Source organism: Embiotoca jacksoni, unplaced genomic scaffold, assembly GCF_022577435.1.
Source record: "Embiotoca jacksoni isolate LCO1_2020_lvr unplaced genomic scaffold, fEmbJac1.0.p SCAF_27, whole genome shotgun sequence".
Classification (NCBI taxonomy): Eukaryota; Metazoa; Chordata; class Actinopteri; family Embiotocidae; genus Embiotoca; species Embiotoca jacksoni.
The window spans coordinates 2,423,038-2,441,822 of record NW_027185378.1 but is presented as its reverse complement, the minus strand read 5'-3'; the positions used below and the strand labels follow the sequence as shown (position 1 = coordinate 2,441,822).

At 40.6% G+C, this 18,785-nt stretch overlaps 1 protein-coding gene across 1 annotated transcript in view; it reads right to left on the bottom strand.

The window, feature by feature from the left end:
• Positions 1–203: 203 nt before the first annotated feature.
• Positions 204–18,785, bottom strand: part of gfra4a (GDNF family receptor alpha 4a) — a 117,569-nt gene continuing 98,987 nt past the window's right edge. Inside the window, exons 7-8 of the mRNA XM_069160765.1 lie at positions 10,033–10,202; positions 204–949 (exon numbers count right to left, since the gene is read on the bottom strand). Of these exons, the coding sequence (XP_069016866.1) occupies positions 803–949; positions 10,033–10,202 (317 nt within the window). The 3' untranslated portion in view covers positions 204–802. The remainder of the gene's footprint in view (positions 950–10,032; positions 10,203–18,785) is intronic.

Sequence of the window (18,785 nt, the reverse complement as noted above, 5' to 3'; positions counted from 1 at the left end):
GAAAACACAACAACAAACATTCAAAGAATTTCACTGTGATTTGACTTGATTAAGAACATGTGCTTCCATCGAACATTTTGGGCAACAAAGGTATTAATTAAAATATAAAATGTGGCATGAAAATGAAGAGCAAAGGCTGAATGAGTGCTGCATGTGGACGAAGACGCACACATTCCAGCCTAAATCTCATGTAACACTTCATCTGAGAGAAAAGTCGTAACATTTAATATTTTTCTTTTACATCAAGGAATGTTCGAGGACAAAAAAAAAAAAAAAAACAAAAAAAAACCTATTTTTTTTGTGTGTTGTTTTTATGTATTTTTTCCTGCACTGCATCTTTAGTGTCTTTTCACTGTACATCTTCTGATCCCACAGGCCCTTTTCACTGTAGTTTGGATGTTACTTTCGGATGAGCGAAGTCTGCCTATGTGTGTGTGTGTCTGTGTGTGTGTTGTGTGTCAAAGTTTGTGTCTTGGCAGGCGTGAAGCAGGAAATGAGGTGGGTACTTCCTGTCCCCTCCCCAACCCCCCCTCCCCGATGGTGCGGTGGTGGTAGCCTTTCTGGTGAGTATTCTCAAGGGCGTGGGCTGCACAAAACTTCTGCTCTGAGTCATGATTCACAAAAAAGATATTAAGTGTGATTTTCCTGTGACAGAGAGGGAGAGGGGAGTGGGGCAGGACAGAGTCGACCCTTTCCTCCACCGTCATTTGACACAGAAATGGCTGTTTCTCTCTCGCCCCCTCCCCCCCCTCCCCCCGTGGATCTGGAGATTTGTCCGCAGAGGTCAGGTAAGGGAGGCCTCTTAGGGGTCGGAGAGCAACACCAGCAGCAGCCAGCCGAGGACTAGCACCGGGGAGAGGCACACCGGCTCAGCTCCGCGGTCCGAAAGGCCGGGAGAGGGAAGAGTGGAGTCTCCCTCGTCACCCCACAATCTGTCATTCTCGTTTACCTGCGAGAAAATACAATTTGGTGAGTAAACCCCCATTTTTATATTTTGGCCAACTTTTTTGTCATATTTTTGACGACATGCTATAGTATGACTTTTTGATCATATTTTTGACGACATGCTATAGTATGACTTTTTGATCATATTTCGGACGACACGCTATAGTATGACTTTTTGGTCATATTTTAGACGACATGCTATATAGTATGACTTTTTGATCATATTTAGGACGACATACTGTAGTATGACTTTTTGATCATATTTCGGACGACATGCTATAGTATGACTTTTTGATCATATTTCGGACGACACGCAATAGTATGACTTTTTGATCATATTTTAGACGACACGCAATAGTATGACTTTTTGATCATATTTCGGACGACACGCAATAGTATGACTTTTTGATCATATTTCGGACGACACGCAATAGTATGACTTTTTGATCATATTTTTGACGACATGCTATAGTATGACTTTTTGATCATATTTTTGACGACATGCTATAGTATGACTTTTTGATCATATTTCGGACGACACGCAATAGTATGACTTTTTGATCATATTTTAGACGACACGCAATAGTATGACTTTTTGATCATATTTTAGACGACATGCTATAGTATGACTTTTTGATCATATTTCGGACGACACGCAATAGTATGACTTTTTGGTCATATTTTAGACGACACGCAATAGTATGACTTTTTGATCATATTTTAGACGACATGCTATATAGTATGACTTTTTGATCATATTTCGGACGACACGCTATAGTATGACTTTTTGATCATATTTTAGACGACATGCTATATAGTATGACTTTTTGATCATATTTTAGACGACATGCTATATAGTATGACTTTTTGGTCATATTTCGGACGACATGCTATAGTATGACTTTTTGATCATATTTTTGACGACATGCTATAGTATGACTTTTTGATCATATTTCGGACGACATGCTATAGTATGACTTTTTGATCATATTTCGGACGACATGCTTTAGTATGACTTTTTGATCATATTTCGGACGACACGCAATAGTATGACTTTTTGATCATATTTTAGACGACATGCTATAGTATGACTTTTTGATCATATTTAGGACGACATGCTATAGTATGACTTTTTGATCATATTTTTGACGACATGCTATATAGTATGACTTTTTGATCATATTTCGGACATGCTATAGCATGACTTTTTGATCATATTTCAGACGACACACTAAATATGACTTCCGTTTAAATTATGTCAGGCAACACAACAGTGCAGTTGTCAGCGTTGTCGTCTTACAGTCTAAAGGTCCGTGGTTCGATCCCTGCCTGGACTTTCTATGTGGAATTTGCATGTTCCTGCATAGGTAATAAGTAAATTAAAATATGTCATCCATAATATGGATGACTATCTTATGCATGTTATCATGCATATAGTCCATGATGTAAAACAAACATCATGTAGTCGTAATTGTGACAAAGTCACACTCCAAGCAAGAACATGCAATCCTCCACAGACAGAGTTCCAAGCCCCTGATCGAACCGAGTACTTCCTGACTGTGAGATGACAACGCCAGCAATTGCAAAGTTGTGCTGCCTCTATTGCATGTTTGTCTGACTTATATTACTTATATGACTTTTAAACATTTTTTTGAAGAAAGCACAGTGGTGCAGTGGTTAGTGTTGTTACCTCCCAGTCAGAAGGTTCCAGGTTCAATTCTTGCCCTTGACATGGATTTTCATCCAGGATGTTAATATGATCCTTTCCCCGGCGAGTCTTGAACCTGGAACCTTCTGAATGGGAGGCAACAGCACCATCCACTGCACCATAGATCGCTCTTCCTCAACATGTTTAAAAGTCATATAAGTCAGACACGCACGCAATTGCGTTATCAAAAATGTTGAAGTTCCTAGCCAGTGTTGTCATCTCACAATCAGGAGCTCCTGGGTTCGATAGGGGGTCTGGAACTTAGTATGGAGGATTGCATGTTCTTGCTTGAATGTAATGTTTTACATTGTGGACAACATGCATAAGTTAGTCATCCATATTATGGATGACAGACTCTACTTTCAGGTCATTAGTTTTGCAGGAATAAGGAATTCATGTTGAGAGTCACAGGCAGGAATTGAACCCAGGACCTTTCGACTGAGAGACAACAACTCTGACAGCTGCACCACTGTGTTACCTTCCATAACTTGAACGGAAGTCATACTTATAGCATGTCGTCAGAAATTTGAAGGAAATATATCATGCTATTGTCTGACTTTTTGGTCATATTTTAGACGACATGCTCTAGTATGACTTTTTTGTCATATTTTAGACGATATGCTATATTATGACTTTTTGATCATATTTAGGACGACATGCTATAGTATGACTTTTTGATCATATTCCGGACGACATGCCATAGTATGACTTTTTGATCATATTCAGGACGACATGCTATAGTATGACTTTTTTGTCATATTTCTGACGACATGCTATAGTATGACTTTTTGGATCATATTTCAGACGACACACTATAAATATGACTTCCGTTTAAATTATGTCAGGCAACACAACAGTGCAGTTGTCAGCGTTGTCGTCTTACAGTCTAAAGGTCTGTGGTTCGATCCCCGCCTGGGACTTTCTATGTGGAATTTGCATGTTCCTGCATAGATAATAAGTAAATTAAAAATATGTCATCCATAATATGGATGACTATCTTATGCATGTTATCATGCATATAGTCCATGATGTAAAACAAACATCATGTAGTCGTAATTGTGACAAAGTCACACTCCAAGCAAGAACATGCAATCCTCCACAGACAGAGTTCCAAGCCCCTGATCGAACCGAGTACTTCCTGACTGTGAGATGACAACGCTAGCAATTGCAAAGTTGTGCTGCCTCTATTGCATGTTTGTTTGACTTATATTACTTATATGACTTTTAAACATTTTTTTGAAGAAAGCACAGTGGTGCAGTGGTTAGTGTTGTTACCCCCCAGTCAGAGAGGTTCCAGGTTCAATTCTTGCCCTTGACATGGCTTTTCATCCAGGATGTTAATATCATCCTTTCCCCGGCGAGTCTTGAACCTGGAACCTTCTGAATGGGAGGCAACAGCACCAACCACTGCACCGTAGGTCGCTCTTCCTCAACATGTTTAAAAGTCATATAAGTCAGACACGCACGCAATTGCGTTATCAAAAATGTTGAAGTTCCTCGCCAGTGTTGTCATCTCACAATCAGGAGCTCCTGGGTTCGATAGGGGGTCTGGAACTTAGCGTGGAGGATTGCATGTTCTTGCTTGAATGTAATGTTTTACATTGTGGACAACATGCATAAGTTAGTCATCCATATTATGGATGACAGACTCTACTTTCAGGTCATTAGTTTTGCAGGAATAAGGATTTCATGTTGAGAGTCACAGGCAGGAATTGAACCCAGGACCTTTCGACTGAGAGACAACAACTCTGACAGCTGCACCACTGTGTTACCTTCCATAACTTGAACGGAAGTCATACTTATAGCATGTCGTCAGAAATTTGAAGGAAATATATCATGCTATTGTCTGACTTTTTGGTCATATTTTAGAGGACATGCTCTAGTATGACTTTTTTGTCATATTTTAGACGATATGCTATATTATGACTTTTTGGTCATATTTTAGACGACATGCTATAGTATGACTTTTTGATCATATTTTGGCCGACATGCTATAGTATGACTTTTTGGTCATATTTAGGACGACATGCTATAGTATGACTTTTTGGTCATATTTTAGACGACATGCTATAGCATGACTTTTTTGTCATATTTAGGACGACATGCTATAGTATGACTTTTTTGGTCATATTTTTGACGACATGCTATAGCATGACTTTTTGATCATATTTCGGACGACACGCTATAGTATGACTTTTTGGTCATATTTTAGACGACATGCAATAGTATGACTTTTCGATCATATTCAGGACGACATGCTATAGTATGACTTTTTTGTCATATTTCTGACGACATGCTATAGTATGACTTTTTGATCATATTTCAGACGACACACTATAAATATGACTTCCGTTTAAGTTATGTCAGGCAACACAACAGTGCAGTTGTCAGCGTTGTCGTCTTACAGTCTAAAGGTCTGTGGTTCGATCCCCGCCTGGGACTTTCTATGTGGAATTTGCATGTTCCTGCATAGATAATAAGTAAATTAAAAATATGTCATCCATAATATGGATGACTATCTTATGCATGTTATCATGCATATAGTCCATGATGTAAAACAAACATCATGTAGTCGTAATTGTGACAAAGTCACACTCCAAGCAAGAACATGCAATCCTCCACAGACAGAGTTCCAAGCCCCTGATCGAACCGAGTACTTCCTGACTGTGAGATGACAACGCTAGCAATTGCAAAGTTGTGCTGCCTCTATTGCATGTTTGTTTGACTTATATTACTTATATGACTTTTAAACATTTTTTTGAAGAATGCACAGTGGTGCAGTGGTTAGTGTTGTTACCCCCCAGTCAGAAGGTTCCAGGTTCAATTCTTGCCCTTGACATGGCTTTTCATCCAGGATGTTAATATCATCCTTTCCCCGGCGAGTCTTGAACCTGGAACCTTCTGAATGGGAGGCAACAGCACCAACCACTGCACCGTAGGTCGCTCTTCCTCAACATGTTTAAAAGTCATATAAGTCAGACACGCACGCAATTGCGTTATCAAAAATGTTGAAGTTCCTCGCCAGTGTTGTCATCTCACAATCAGGAGCTCCTGGGTTCGATAGGGGGTCTGGAACTTAGTATGGAGGATTGCATGTTCTTGCTTGAATGTAATGTTTCACATTATGGACAACATGCATAAGTTAGTCATCCATATTATGGATGACTGACTCTACTTTCAGGTCATTAGTTTTGCAGGAATAAGGATTTCATGTTGAGAGTCACAGGCAGGAATTGAACCCAGGACCTTTCGACTGAGAGACAACAACTCTGACAGCTGCACCACTGTGTTACCTTCCATAACTTGAACGGAAGTCATACTTATAGCATGTCGTCAGAAATTTGAAGGAAATATATCATGCTATTGTCTGACTTTTTGGTCATATTTTAGACGACATGCTCTAGTATGACTTTTTTGTCATATTTTAGACGATATGCTATATTATGACTTTTTGGTCATATTTTAGACGACATGCTATATTATGACTTTTTGGTCATATTTTAGACGACATGCTATAGTATGACTTTTTTGTCATATTTAGGACGACATGCTATAGTATGACTTTTTGATCATATTTTAGACGACATGCTATAGTATGACTTTTTGGTCATATTTAGGACGACATGCTATAGTATGACTTTTTGATCATATTTTGGACGACATGCTATAGTATGACTTTTTGATCATATTTTGGCCGACATGCTATAGTATGACTTTTTGATCATATTTAGGACGACATGCTATAGTATGACTTTTTGGTCATATTTAGGACGACATGCTATAGTATGACTTTTTGATCATATTTTGGCCGACATGCTATAGTATGACTTCCGTTTAAATTATGTCAGGCAACACAACAGTGCAGTTGTCAGCGTTGTCGTCTTACAGTCTAAAGGTCTGTGGTTCGATCCCCGCCTGGGACTTTCTATGTGGAATTTGCATGTTCCTGCATAGGTAATAAGTAAATTAAAAATATGTCATCCATAATATGGATGACTATCTTATGCATGTTATCATGCATATAGTCCATGATGTAAAACAAACATCATGTAGTCGTAATTGTGACAAAGTCACACTCCAAGCAAGAACATGCAATCCTCCACAGACAGAGTTCCAAGCCCCTGATCGAACCGAGTACTTCCTGACTGTGAGATGACAACGCTAGGAATTGCAAAGTTGTGCTGCCTCTATTGCATGTTTGTTTGACTTATATTACTTATATGACTTTTAAACATTTTTTTGAAGAAAGCACAGTGGTGCAGTGGTTAGTGTTGTTACCTCCCAGTCAGAAGGTTCCAGGTTCAATTCTTGCCCTTGACATGGCTTTTCATCCAGGATGTTAATATCATCCTTTCCCCGGCGAGTCTTGAACCTGGAACCTTCTGAATGGGAGGCAAGAGCACCAACCACTGCACCATAGATCGCTCTTCCTCAACATGTTTAAAAGTCATATAAGTCAGACACGCACACAATTGCGTTATCAAAAATGTTGAAGTTCCTCGCCAGTGTTGTCATCTCACAATCAGGAGTTTCTGGGTTCGATAGGGGGTCTGGAACTTAGTATGGAGGATTGCATGTTCTTGCTTGAATGTAATGTTTTACATTGTGGACAACATGCATAAGTTAGTCATCCATATTAACTTTACTTTCTGGTCATTAGTTTTGCAGGAATAAGGACTTCTTTAGCACTTTTTGGAGGACATGTCATACTATAGTATAACTTTTTTTTATCACATACATTGTATGACTTTTTGGTCATATTTCAGAAGACATGCTATAAGTATGACTATTTTATCATTTTTTGGACGACATGCTATAGTGTGACTTTTTTTTTATCACATTTTGGATGGCATGCTGATTGAACCGAGTACTTCCTGATTGTGAGATGACAACGCTAGCAACTGCAAAGTTGTACTGCCTTTATTGCATGTTTGTCTGACTTTTTAACTTACAGTGCATCCAGAAAGTATTCACAGCGCTTCACTTTTCCACATTTTGTTATATTACAGCCTTATTCCAAAATGGATTAAATTCATTTTTTTCCCTCAAAATTCTACACACAATACCCCATAAGGACAATGTGAAATAAAAAAAAAATGAAATTTTTGCAAATCTATTAAAAATCAAAAACGAAAAAAATCACATGTACATAAGTATTCACAGCCTTTGCCATTACACTCAAAATTGAGCTCAGGTACATCCTGTTTCCACTGATCATCCTTGAGATGTTTCTACAACTTGATTGGACATGATTTGGAAAGACACACACTGTGTATATAAGGTCCCACAGTTGACAGTGCATGTCAGAGCACAAACCAAGCCATGAAGTCCAAGGAATTGTCTGTAGACCTCCGAGACAGGATTGTATCGGGGCACAGATCTGGGGAAGGGTACAGAAAAATTTCTGCAGCATTGAAGGTCCCAATGAGCACAGTGGCCTCCATCATCCATAAATGGAAGAAGCTTGGAACCACCAGGACTCTTCCTAGAGTTGGCCGCCCGGCCAAACTGAGCAATCGGGGGAGAAGGGCCTTAGTCAGGGAGGTGACCAAGAACCTGATGGTCACTCTGACAGAGCTCCAAAGTTGCTCTGTGAAGATAGAAGAACCTTCCAGAAGGACAACCATCTCTGCAGCACTCCACCAAGCAGGGCTGTATGGTAGAGTGGCCAGACGGAAGCCACTCCTCAGTAAAAGGCACATGACAGCCCACCTGGAGTTTACCAAAAGGCACCTGAAGGACTCTCAGACCATGAGAAACTAAATTCTCTGGTCTGATGAAACAAAGATTGAACTCTTTGGCCTGAATGCCAAGCGTCATGTCTGGAGGAAACCAGGCACCGCTCATCACCTGGCCAATACCATCTCTACGGTGAAGCATGGTGGTGGCAGCATCATGCTGTGGGGATGTTTTTCAGCGGCAGGAACTGGGAGACTAGTCAGGATCGAGGGAAAGATGAATGCAGCAATGTACAGAGACATCCTTGATGAAAACCTGTTCCAGAGCGCTCTGGACCTCAGACTGGGGCGAAGGTTCATCTTCCAACAGGACAACGACCCTAAAAACACAGCTAAGATAACAAAGGAATGGCTTCGGGACAACTCTGTGAATGTCTTTGAGAGGCCCAGGCAGAGCCCAGACTTGAACCCGATTGAACATCTCTGGAGAGATCTGAAAATGGCTGTGCACCGACGCTCCCCATCCAACCTGATGGAGCTTTAGAGGTCCTGCAAAGAAGAATGGGAGAAACTGCCCAAGAATAGGTTTTCCAAGCTTGTAGCATCATACTCAAAAAGACTTAAAGACTGTAATTTCTGCCAAAGGTGCTTTAACAAAGTATTGAGCAAAGGCTGTGAATACTTATATACGTGTTATATTTTCGTTCTTTATTTTTAATAGATTTGCAAAAATTTTAAACAAACTATTTTCACTTTGTCATTATGGGATATTGCGTGCAGAATTTTGAGGGAAAAAAATGAATTTAATCCATTTTGGAATAAGGCTGTAACATAACAAAATGTGGAATAAGTCAAGCGCTATGAATACTTTCCGGATGCACTGTATATGACTTTGAAACATTTTACGTGAGAAAGCACAGTGGTGCAGTGGTTAGTGTTGTTGCTTCCAGGTTCAATTCTTGCCCTTGACATGGCTTTTCATCTAAGATGTTAATGTCATCCTTCCCAAGGCTTGAACGAAAGTCAGACTAATAGCATGTCGTCAGAAATAGAACAAAAATGTCATACTTCTTTAATGTCGTCCAAAATATGATTTAAAAAAAAGTCATACTATAGCATGTTGTCCAAAGTATGACATTTTTTCCATATTTTAGACTACATGCTATAGTATGACTTTTTAATATTTCGGATGTTATATAGCCTGTATAGCCCTTATTTTTACAGTCTGTTTTATATTACTTGAAGGGTCAATCCTATTCTTCTGTGAAAATTTAATTTTGGGATAAACAATCAAGGCTGCAAAAAACTTATTTCATTCGATAATTTCTTTGTCCTGGTATCTAGAATTGTAGATTTGAGGTGGTATTGGTACAGACTACCGAACCCTTGGTATTGTGACAGCCTTACTCTGGATACCTACAATTTGGACGGTCAAATAAAATAGCTACATGTAGATTTTGCACACGAGTGTGCTAATAGACACAGCTTCAGTTTCCTTCTTCTCAACTTTTGTGTTACTATGTACCTGATGCTGTCTGAATTCGGTAAATTCCATCCATCTGCTGCTCCCCCGAGGTTAAAACAAACACGCCAAGTTGTCTGTAGCTGGATGACCCAATTCTGAGTGAGGCTGTCTCCATTAGTGGCTCTTTGTTTGTAAAAGGTTGCACACTACATTTTCAGTCTTCCATCTCATCTCACCTGAGTAGGTATCTGTGCTCGCAGGATGTTCTGCTCTGTTTCCATAGAGATACCCGCGACGGTGGTTGCCAAGTGGGGGCTCTGGCTGTCCATTGCTGGACTGGGCATCCCGGGCTGGCTGGCACCCGTCTTCACATCCGACCCATTTCCGAAGGCCAGAATGGCATTTTCTGGAACACAAGAGCAGTAGAGAAATTGCTTTTAGGAATCCAATATTGTATAAATTCTGATTTTGCTGGTCTGCTTGTGGTTCCTAGAGTTTACAGAAGTAGAATGGGAGGCAGAGCCTTCAGTTTTCAGGCTCCTCTCCTGTGGAACCAACCAGCTCCCAGTTTGTGTTCGAGGGGCAGAAACCCTCTCTAGCTTTAAGATTAGACTCAAAACATTCCTTTTTGATAAAGCCTATAGTTAGGGCTGGCTCAGGTAGACCTGAACCAACCCTTAGTTATGCTGTTATAGGCCGAGGCTGCTGGGGGACCTCGTTACACGCTGAGCTTCTTTTCTTTCCTCCTACTCTTTAACTGACTCATACCTCACCATCCTTTTCTCTCCCATAGCTTTTTCTTACTGTCTGTTGTCTCCATTCAGTTCCCTCGCTCGCGTAGTTTCTCTTCTTTCTTTTGCAGATGTCCCGTCATGGAGCTGCACGTCTCGGCCCTGCGCTTGTCATCTCCACCAACAGTTCTTCTCTTCTATCTCTATGCTGTCCTTTTCTCTCTCTGCTCTCCTCTCACCCCAACCGGTCGAGGCAGATGGCCGCCCACCCCTGAGCCTGGTTCTGTCGGAGGTTTCTTCCTGTTAAGAGGGAGTTTTTTCTTCCCTCTGTTGGAGGTTTTTCTCCCGTAAAGAGGAGGGTTTTTTTTCCCCTCCTAGCTTATGTGGGAATTGTTGAATTGTTGGGTTTCTCTGTATAATATTGTAATGTCTTGCTGTAAGGACTTTAATGTGTTAAGTGCCATGAAATAACCTATGTTGTGATTTGGCGCGATATAAATAAAGTTGAATTGAATTGAATTGAATTTCCTTGTGGTTTTTCTTTTATTATAAAGCAGGTCAAAGTGCTATACAAATACTGTGAAAGATTAAAAACATGCACACAGCCTCCATTTAGCAACCGTGGCATTTGGACAAGCCCTTTGGGATTCCCTTTTTTTGAGTTTTTGATGTCACTGTGAGTTCACAAACTCACACCCATGTCAACTCGCTGCAGGGCCTAATGTGTAATCTTTTATCTGGGAAAAAAGGCACTGAGTGGTCATTCAGTGGAAGAGCTAGCAAGATACAAGACCAAAGAAGACCTGTGGTCAGCCTATCTGTGTCACTCAGAAAAAAGTCAGCCTATCAGAACAAAGTCATTCATATCAATTCACCTTAAAGACACAAACATAAAACAACCTGCTTTTTGTAGAACTCCACAGCAAAATTCAGGAGAGATGTAAGACTATATCAAGATGTTTTTTGGTTCTAAAAGCTCCAAAACTACAGAAAAAAACAAACATGGGAAAAGTGTAAAACTAGGAACCTTTAAAGAGACATGACTGGAAGACTGATAAACACTGTTCTTGTCATCTCGGTGCTAAACAGCAAAACCTTGGTCTTTTTCACGCGAGTCATCATCTCAAGTGTTCTCTTGCTTTTCTCCTGCATGACTCTTTTCACTGTGATTGGTCACTTTATAATTACAAAGTGGGGGACGGTAATTACAACATGGTCAACTTTTCACATAGTGAGTCACCAGGCTGCTGAATGACTGAATTAAATAAGAAGTGTAAATTGCAAACAGCATTTGGCAACATTTTAGAATAAAAGCACATTTTCTTATCAACCAAAATCACGGCATGGTACTGAAAACAGGTAAGGTGTGACCAGAGTTTGCTTCTCAAAGTTTTAAAATTCAAGTATGTAAATTATTTTCTGCTCGCAGAAAGTGATGCACTGTAGGTAAAGAGAAAAGTACAAACTGTCCATGAAACAGCAGTGAATGTTCCATCTGCAGAAAGGCAATCTGGATAATGGTAGTTTAGATTGTACAAATTCAAGAAACTGCCTACAAATGTGTAACATGTTTTTCATACATACCTTGGGAATAAATTTAAATAAGTTATTCTTCAGGAAAATGCTGCAATCCTCAAGTCTCGTACACTACTGGCTGCCATCACACAAGACAGAAAAAAGTGTTGTGTGAGCAGAAATTGACTTTCATATGTATGAGATTTTAATGCCACTATGGAAAAGCCTGTCGTTTTGGCCCAACAGAGCAGTGCCTGATAGGCAGATGGATGCTTTGGTTTTAATTACAAAAAAAAAAATCTCAGAGGCAAGAGCTGCCGCAAGTCAGATATAATGCAAGCCCCCTTATTGGCAAATTTGAATAGCAAAATTAGAACCCAGTTCATAATATAAAATAATGAATAATCCATTCTCCGTCAGAAGCTTTGCTAGCTGTCTCACATAAATCGCTGTAAAGCAGCATTAAAAGATAGAATTGAAAACTTTACTGAGTCAACTTGACTACATTTTTACCTTCTTGTTGAAAAAGCATCCAAAATCAACCTTGTTGATGAATTTTAAATTTCATTATTTAAATCACCGGTACTATTTACAAGAACAACAGCATGGGACAACAACAACCCAAAGTCCTACAATCAACCCCCAACTGAGCGGACAAATAAGTTACGACGATGAGTTTGAACATCAGAGTTCAATTTGTAAACTTCTCTGTGCAGTTTGTAATCGAGATGAAAGTTATACGCACAACATTTGATTTTATGCATGATTGATTTTAAAGTAAGGTCAAAATGATATGAATTATGCCGTGGGATTTTCATATTTTCCAGTGCTTTTCATTCACTCAGTAAAAATCAAGGACGCACACTCTCAGACCCTCTCAACCTCGCAGGATTCTCTCTTTAGTCAAATATGAGCAGCACACAGGGTCATGGGAAGTGGCGCGCCAACGCACACAAACCATCAATATCTGCTGAAAGTCCTCTGCTGCAGTAATGGAAGTGAAAAGTGGAAATTCATCATATCATTATGAAATGTTAATAATTCATTGAAATACATCTTAGAAGTGGGTGAGTGCGCTGGAGGGGAGAATTTTACAAAACAAACGATTGCAAAAACATTTTCATAAAAGACACGCCTATTATTATGACTTGTACAATAAAAGTTATGAAAGAGAGGAGAGGGAGTCGCTGATTGGATGGAAGAATGGAGCTCACTGATTGGCGACGGCTGTTGTTGCCATTAATTTACAGTTGAGAGAAAAAAAAAAGGGGGTGGGTGGCGCTGTGCATTTACTCCATTATTTACAGCATGATAAAACAGATGTATGCTTTAGTGCCACTTGAGAATACAGTTAACTCCGTGTCCTCTGCATACGGCTGCCATCACTAGTCATGAGTGGTAAATATCAAGTCCAGTCCACAGGAAATGTGAAGTAATGACTGAACACAGACAGTTTTCCAGCTGCAGCCATTCCATCCAATGACCAAATCACCAAACAATGGTTATGTCAAATAGATTTGAAATTGCAGCCAGTGAACAATTAGCTTCAACAAAAGTGAAGTTATGTCATCTCCTGCTGCAGCGATTCGTGAACTCACATCCTGCCCTTGTGCTGTCAGCTGAAAATACTGATTTAATCTAAATTTCAAAGGTGCCATTATGTTATAGTTTCAAACTTAAAGAGCATGTTTGATAGATGGAGATGGGGAGTAGGTGGTGAGGCTCAGAGGTGATACAAATAACTACAGTAGAGCAGGTGGGATCAATCATCTTTGATCTCTCTCATGCTTTATATGACAACAATAAGTGTCACTAATAAAGTGAGAGTACTTATACAAGTTTCCTACTTAAGTACTTTAGTTGGTAGATGCAGGTATGTAAGAGTTCTCAGTCATCCAGGTCTTGGTATTTCTAAGTGTTATCCAAAGGCACCTGGATTTTATTGACCTTGACCATTTTTTATTAAGCTTTTATTGACCTTGTGTATATCGTCAACCTGACTGAACCCCAGGCATGTCAATCAAATCAGACACGCCCCCCCTCTGCCCCCCAAACACACCTCTCTTTCCTGAAACAGTTTCACATTCATAATGACTGGAGACCTTTTCCACAGATGTTCAAGTTTGAATGTAACTCAATGAGATACGCAAACGCTTTCGATGTTTTGGGTTTGACTCCTCACCGAACTGAAAGAGACAACGCTTCAGGCCATGCTAAGATAATTACAGGAGTGTGAGATGCAAACAAACAGGCTTCCATTTCAGATATTTCTTCAAAGTGTTGGGTCAGACGTAAAAAGTCATTTGTAATGACAGTTTCCCAAAATGAAAAGAAACATTGGACTTCTCTAAAAAATGAATTCAAAACCTTAACATTTTTTGTCAGTTGTCTTTTAAGGTCTGATATAATGATCACTATGACTGGGAGGGATATTACAGTATGAGCAATTTGTACCGTGTATAATTTACTATCTGGGGGATGTACATGGTTTTATACGCCCCTGAAGCAAAACCATTACATCACGTTCTTGGATTTACCCCAACCCGAATGACTTATGATCTTTCGATGAATTAATATTCCATAAGCATTCATTTTCATTCGGCTAATGGGCTCCTCGCCTGCAATTGCGTTTGCATGAAAGTCACTTCAATTAAAATATGCTCAAATGACGACATGAATGAGAGATTCATCAATTAATATCCACAGCTTATACTGTAAGATGGATGTGAGTGCTTAGACATAAAAATCATACCATTATTACATCTGTTGCCAGCAAAAAAAAACAAAAAAAACCAGATTTTAGAAGCAACTGACTAGTTATTAGTGATGGGATTTCAAAGCTTTCAGCGGAGTATCGGGGTGTGACATACAAACATTGATTTCTCACAGGATCATCATAAATTGATCCATTCTCCTGAGGTACTTTGCGTTCGCAAACAAAATTCTGCGGAAATCAATGCGGAGCCTCGACTCACCTCCCTCCACTGGTGAGCATCAACTAGGACACAGAGAGGGAGGGTGGCGGATGGGTGACCTGTGCGCTCCCAGCGTCAGCCCTGCAGATAATTAGGGAATCTGCATGTTGCGACAAAACAGCGACGAGTCAACGGTCTGGAAAAACAGATTGAGGGGGCGCGTGTGTGTATATATAAATATATATATATACATATATATATATATATCCACACCTTCTGATGAGAGGGCCGTGGACCAGCGTGCTAATGGTGCTGCAGGTCATTAGCGTCGGTGGGACAGGTGGGAAAGTGCCAGTATGCTCAGCGTGCGCAGTTAGCACTCGGCGGCACGCGGCGACCCTCCCCGGCAGGCTGACGGATGAGAGAAGTGAGGGGTGCAACTCCAGCTGCTCCCCACCGCGCCTCGCCACCCGCCGTCGCGCAGAGATGAAGTGCCAATTGATATCTTCAGTGGTAAGCTGTTGTGACAGCTCCTTTGTAAATGTTTGGACACGGCTGTTTAAGCACCGCCATCTCGCATCTCTTTGACTTTTAAGTTTCTCCCCGAGGGCTCTTTTCTTTTTTTTTTTTTTTTTGACTGACTTCATAGTTCCCCCGAGGCAACGCTGCAGAGCACATCGTGTGCATGGCCCCTGTGCTGTCCCCAATCCGCCTGCCGTATCACTGGTTACCCTCACTTCTTCCTGTTACATGACCATTTTAACTTCCAGAAAAAATTAGAATAATTGCAGAAATATATTAGCTTCACCTCCATCTGTCCTCTCATTTTTAACTGACACACTCGGCTTTTTAGAAAACCAAGAAGTCCAGAGATGCAGTTCTGCATAGTGATGTGGCTATTATCGTAGTGATGAGGGGGTAAGGCAGGGGCGACAGCTGTTTTCAAAACCTGAGTGCGCTCGCTCTCGAGAGGCGTATTTTACAAACAACTGTATTCTTCCCTGCCACTATTCTCTCTGTCCGCCTCATTAGTTCGGAGGCAGGAAACCAAATTACGCTCAATTACAAAGTCACGAAAGGCCACCTGAAGTCCTGTCTCAGCAAGTAGGCCCCAGAGCAGGGAGGGCCGGCGTGGAAAAATAACTCGGAACTCAAAAAGATAAAGCAGAAGAACCGGAGAGTCTTTTGGCTCCTGTCAAAAAGAAAAGACTTAATTCTTTGTACACTGTGATTACATGTGGAACACAGAGGAGAGAAAAACATTCGGGAGCTCCCCCACGGCACATTCATTTTCCCAATTATTGGCTGGAATCCAAACTTCCCCCGTGCCAAATCATTATGTACACTTTCTCCTCAAAATAGAAGTGCGGACTGCCTGTGGCAGGCAAAAAAAAAAAAAAAAGACACAAAATTTCAGCAGGGATGAGAGCACGGCGTGCATCAGCGGTCCACCAATCGCCTCCCATTAGAAACTCGTTCATCCTCATCATCACACGTGCACTGTTTGGCTTCAGCTGGTTGCTCAGCCATGAGGAGAGGAGGTTGTTTTTTTTTTTTTTAGCTGCAGACGCAGGGAAATGAGGCCAGTCAGTCTGAGGTTTGTTTTTCTGGCTCTCTAAGGAGCTTACAGTAAATAGCACGCAGGAGCTGCCACAGCAAGTCTGAGTGCTGACTGCAGGACGCACATGAGGAGTTTCATTGAAAAACAAGACATCCATCAGACAGGTGAAAAACATGTGTGACTACTCTGGGAGGTTTAACTCTCCACAGAATAATGTACTTGTAATCTATTTCCTTCTATTTTGAGTTGGTTCTTTAGACAACAACAACATTTCATAAATATCCTTATGTCTGTTTTTGAAATATCAAGCCATGCCTGACAGGTAAGCAACGATTCTCTTAAAGTTCATTTGTTATGTGTCTATAAGAGGCTTTTTCTTTCGCTTCATGGGACGGTGCCACAGCTGGTATCTTCAGATAAACATCAGGAAAACCAAGGAGCTGGCGGGGGACTTCTGGAGCACTGAGAGGCACATGTACAGTAAACACAAACAGCTGTATGAGGCCAGACAGATCATGTTGCTTGTTCGGAGCGGTTTGGAGCAGGAAGTGACCATATTTGGACGAGCTGGGAGCGGAGCGAGCGGTGAATCTGACTGATCTGATTGGAAACCTGACGATACCACGTCCCGCCCACCGATAGCCGTAACCTGACTGCACCACAGACCTGTCAATCAAAGACAGACACGCCCCCAAAACCACAGCTTTTTGAAGCTTATTTTCTAATGAATGACGGATTATTTTCAGATGGACCGCCAGAAAACTAATAAGGAGCGACTTTAGCTAACAACACCGGGATAACTCATGGAGAAAATGTATTGACTTTGTATTTCATGAGAGAAGTTGAATGGGAGTTTATGGAGCCGATGGTGGAATCGGGGATATGAGGCCACTTGTGTGACGTCTAATGAGAGTTTCGTTGTGTTTTGTTGAAACTTATTTATATAAACCTAATAATCTGTGACCTTGTACTTTGTCAGCACATGATAGCGGTTCGCTTTGTTCTGTCACTGGTGTCATTGGTCTGTCACTGCCGGTGTTACTCACGCCGACAGCTTCATAGGAACTTCTCTTCTTTTGTTATTATAAAAATAAAAAAAAATCTCCCAAAATAAACTCCAGTGTGTGTGTGTGTGTGACACCAGCAGCTACAGTTTGTGTTACTTTGTCACTGGTGTCATTCTTCTGTCACTGGTGCTATAAGTCACTCAGAGGGATGATCTCCCATCATCAGAGATGTTTCGCTGCTGTTGTCGGATGAATAAAAAGCTTTGACAGACACTAAAAGGCTGTAGAGGATTGCTGGATACATCTTATGTAACAGCAGCTGCAGTTTATTAGTCACCACAATGTCTCGTTTTATCATCTGTGCTGTCACAAAGAAAACATGTTTCTATTATTGTGTCGTTTTTTTCTGCAGAGAAAAACTTCCCTGCATAGTCGAAACATATATACGTATATCACAATAATAATTTATGTTTTAAAATAAATAAATTATATCCAGCTACTGGAAATCCTGTCAGGTAAAACCGAGCTACAGAAAGTGGTTGCCGTGGACATCTCGTCCAGTGGCTTTGGTATAAATTAGCACTGCCTGCATCAGTTCGCCCTCTGTTGGAATCAACTTAAACAGCAGCAGCATTAGCCTTGAGATTCATTAATGTAATTCTGCCTTTAATGCATTTTTTTTAGGTGTTGTTTTGTTTTCAGTTTAGGACAGCAAGCCCACGTACAGATGGATGATGCAGGTTAATATTATAACTTAATCATTTCATGACAGCAGAACAACTTTTGACTAATTATACACACATTTCCCATGCGTACACCTACTAACGGGCATATATGGAAAAAAATTACAAAATACGGCTGGTGATTGAAAGACTGAATCAACCGTTTTGTTGAACAATAACTAGACAGAACGCTGAAATCTTTGTGCTGTCGACTGTCACATTCTGAATCGAATACAATTTGAGAAGTTGCTAATTCCAATCAAGAATGAGAAATTATGTTTGTTAATAGATTTGCTGTTTCCTTTTGGAGCCTCCCCAACGGCAAGGGGATGAGGCGGGGCTCAAAAGCACTGGATGTGGCCTCTCTGCAGGCTTCCTGAAAGTTGGCCAATCAGAAGAAAGTGGGCTTTTAGGGAGGGGGCTCTTGATTAGACAGCAGCTAAAACGGATAATCTAAGGGGCTGCATAAAGGGCCAGTATGAGATAAATATGGATAAAAAAAACCAAAACTGAATCATGCAAAGCTACAAAAGCTAAA